We start from the raw sequence: 2,996 nt of genomic DNA on the forward strand, positions 1-2,996 counted from the left end.
CTGTGGCGTCATGGCTCACAGCAACCTCCAACTCCTGGTCTTAGGTGATTCTCCTGTCTCAGCCTCCCAAGTAGCTGGGACTACAGGCGCCTGCCACAATGCCCAGCTATTTTTTTTGTTGTAGTTTGGCTGGGGCCAGGCTCGAACCTGCCACCCTCAGAATATGGGGCCGGCACCCTACCCACTGAACCACAGGTGCCACCCACACTTTAAATTTTAATGTTTTTTTTTTTTTTTTTTTTTGAGACAGAATCTCACTATGTTGCCCTCAGTAGAATGCCGTGGTGTCACAGCTCACAGCAACCTCAAACTATTAGGCTCGAGCAATCCTCTTCTCTCAGCCACCCAAGTAGCTGGGACTACAGGCACCTGCCATAACGCCCAGCTAGTTTTCCTATTTTGAAGAGACAGGGTCTTGTTTTGCTCAGGCTGGTCTTGAAGTCCTGAGCTCAAGCAATCTACCTGCCTCGGCTACAGATATGAGCCACCGCACCCAGCCAATACCTTTAATTGAATAATCTGTCTTTTTAAAAATACCACCTTTTGGCAAGATCCCGTACAGCCAGTGTGCGGATGTGATGTGGGCCCTGGGCCAGAACCCTATCAATGCTGAGGTGCTCGAGGTTCTGGGGAACCCTAAGAGTAAGGAGATAGATGTGAAGATGTTGGACTTTGAGCACTTTCTGCCCATGCTGCAGACTGTGGCCAAGAACAAGGACCAAGGCACCCAGGAGGAGTATGTTGAAGGCTTTCGGGTATTTGACAAGGAAGGCAATGGCATAGTCATGGGTGCTGAAATCCAGCATGTTCTTGTCACACTGGGTGAGAAAATGACAGAGGAAGAAGTTGAGATGCTGGTGGCAGGGCATGAGGACAGTAATGGTTGTATCAACTATGAGTGGCTTGTCCATATGGTGGTGAATGGCTGAGGACCATCCCAACATCCCCAGAGCCCATGCCTTTTCCTATGTGAGACTATATCTAGCCTGAAAGTGTCCTAGGCTCTGTGGTCACAGCACCTTTCCCATCTTGTCACTTTGAGACGATGTTTGCCACCAGCATTCACCAAATGAACTCGTTCTCTGTGCCCCTAAAAAAAATAAAAAAATAAAAACACCACCTTTATAAGAAACTAAATTTATGTATATAAATAAATTATATATATAATTTTACATTTATTATTATACACATATATTTCTGAGTTTTAATTTTGTTTCATTAATCTATCTGCTTGATCATGTCCCTATATCTTACTATTTTAATTATTCTGTGTTTAATATGCTTAATACCTAGAAATGGTTGTCCCTCTCTTGCCTCAGCCTACCAAGTAGCTAAGACTACAGGTACGCACTATCATGCTCCCAAATAATTTTTCTGTATTTATTTGTTTATTTACTTATTTTTCTTTCTTTCTTTTTTTTTTTTTTTGAGACAGAGCCTCAAGCTGTCGCCCTGGGTAGAGTGCCATGGCTTCACAGCTCACAGCAACCTCCAACTCTTGGGCTCAAGCGATTCTCCTGCCCCCGCCTCCCAAGTAGCTGGGACTACAGGTGCCCGCCACAACGCCCAGCTGTTTTTTGGTTGCAGCCGTCATTGTTGTTTGGCGGGCCCGGGCTGGATTCGAACCCACCAGCTCAGGTGTATGTGGCTGGCGCCTTAGCCGCTTGAGCCACAGGCGCTGAGCCTTATTTTTCTTCTTTAAGACAGTCTCACTCTGTCACCAGGGTAAGGGTGCCATAGCATCAGCCTAGCTCACAGCAACTTCAAATTTCTGGGCTCAAGCAATCCTCTTGCCTCAGCCTCCTGAGTAGCTGAGACTATAGGTGTTCACCACAATGCCCAGCTAATTTTTCTATTTTTAGTAGAAATGGGGTCTTTCTCTTACTCAGGCTGGTCTTGAACTTCTGAGCTCAGCAATCCTCTTGCCTTGGCCTCCCAGAGTGCTAGGATTATAGGTGTGAGCTACTGCACCCAGCCTGAACTGACATCTTTATGACATTGAGTCTTTCTTTCTTTCTTTTTTTGTAGAGACAGAGTCTCACTTTATGGCCCTCGGTAGAGTGCCGTGGCCTCACACAGCTCACAGCAACCTCCAACTCCTAGGCTCAAGCGATTCTCTTGCCTCAGCCTCCAAGTAGCTGGGACTACAGGTGCCCGCCACAACGCCCGGCTATTTTTTGGTTGCAGTTTGGCCGGGGCCGGGTTTGAACCCGCCACCCTCGGTATATGGGGCCAGCACCCTACCGACTGAGCCACAGGTGCCGCCCCATTGAGTCTTTCTTTACAATATGTATCTTTTCCTCCTTCCATCGGGTTATTTTTTGAGGCAACTCATCATTGGATGGTTCTGATAGTTTTTTTTTGGTTTTTTGGCCAGGGCTGGGTTTGAACCCGCCACCTCTGGCATATGGGACCGGCGCCCTACTCCTTGAGCCACAGGCGCCGCCCGGTTCTGATAGTTTTTAAAGTTCACTCTTATTTTGAAGTACATCTGTCTCTCTAAAATTTCTATTAGCAATATTCATGCCTTAGATAAACCTCATTGGCTATGATATTGCCACTGTGCAAAGCTCTGCTATATTTTCTAAACATTGGTTCTAATTGCGCCCTTTGAAACTACATAGTAGTTAAATATTTAGTCTTGGCTGGGTGAGGTGGATTACCCACCTGTAATCCTAGCAAGCACTCTAGGAGACCACTGCTGGAGAATTACTTGTGGTCAGGAGTTCGAGATGAGCCTGAGCAAGAGTGAGTCCCCTTCTCTACTGAAAATCTAAAATATTAACCAGGGTTCGTGGTGTGCACCTATAATCCCATCTATTTGGGAGGCGTAGGCGTGAGTATCCCTTGAGTGCAAGAGTTTGAGGTTGCAATGACTATGATGATGCCACTATACTCTAGCCTGGGTGACAGAAAGAGACTGTCTCAAAAACCAAAAAGAAAAAGAAACCAGTAAAACCACCAAAATTATTCTTTAACATGACCTACAAAAACAA

At 46.0% G+C, this 2,996-nt stretch overlaps 1 protein-coding gene and 1 pseudogene across 1 annotated transcript; one reads left to right on the forward strand and one right to left on the reverse strand.

Annotated features, from left to right (window-relative positions):
* Positions 1–551: 551 nt before the first annotated feature.
* LOC128591472 (myosin light polypeptide 6-like) lies at positions 552–942 on the forward strand. The gene has a single exon (XM_053598913.1). The coding sequence runs from the start codon at positions 579–581 to the stop codon at positions 927–929; it is 351 nt and encodes a 116-aa protein (XP_053454888.1). The 5' UTR covers positions 552–578; the 3' UTR covers positions 930–942.
* Positions 943–2,450: 1,508 nt separating this feature from the next.
* On the reverse strand, positions 2,451–2,572 carry LOC128592799 (uncharacterized; annotated as a pseudogene).
* Between the last annotated feature and the right edge of the window lie 424 nt (positions 2,573–2,996).

The sequence above is a fragment of the Nycticebus coucang genome, chromosome 8 (genome assembly GCF_027406575.1).
Source record: "Nycticebus coucang isolate mNycCou1 chromosome 8, mNycCou1.pri, whole genome shotgun sequence".
NCBI classification, from domain to species: Eukaryota; Metazoa; Chordata; class Mammalia; order Primates; family Lorisidae; genus Nycticebus; species Nycticebus coucang.

Coding starts and splice junctions, on each gene's coding strand:
- LOC128591472 (XM_053598913.1), top strand. CDS start 579: ATGTGGGCCCTGGGCCAGAACCCTATCAATGCTGAGGTGCTCGAGGTT.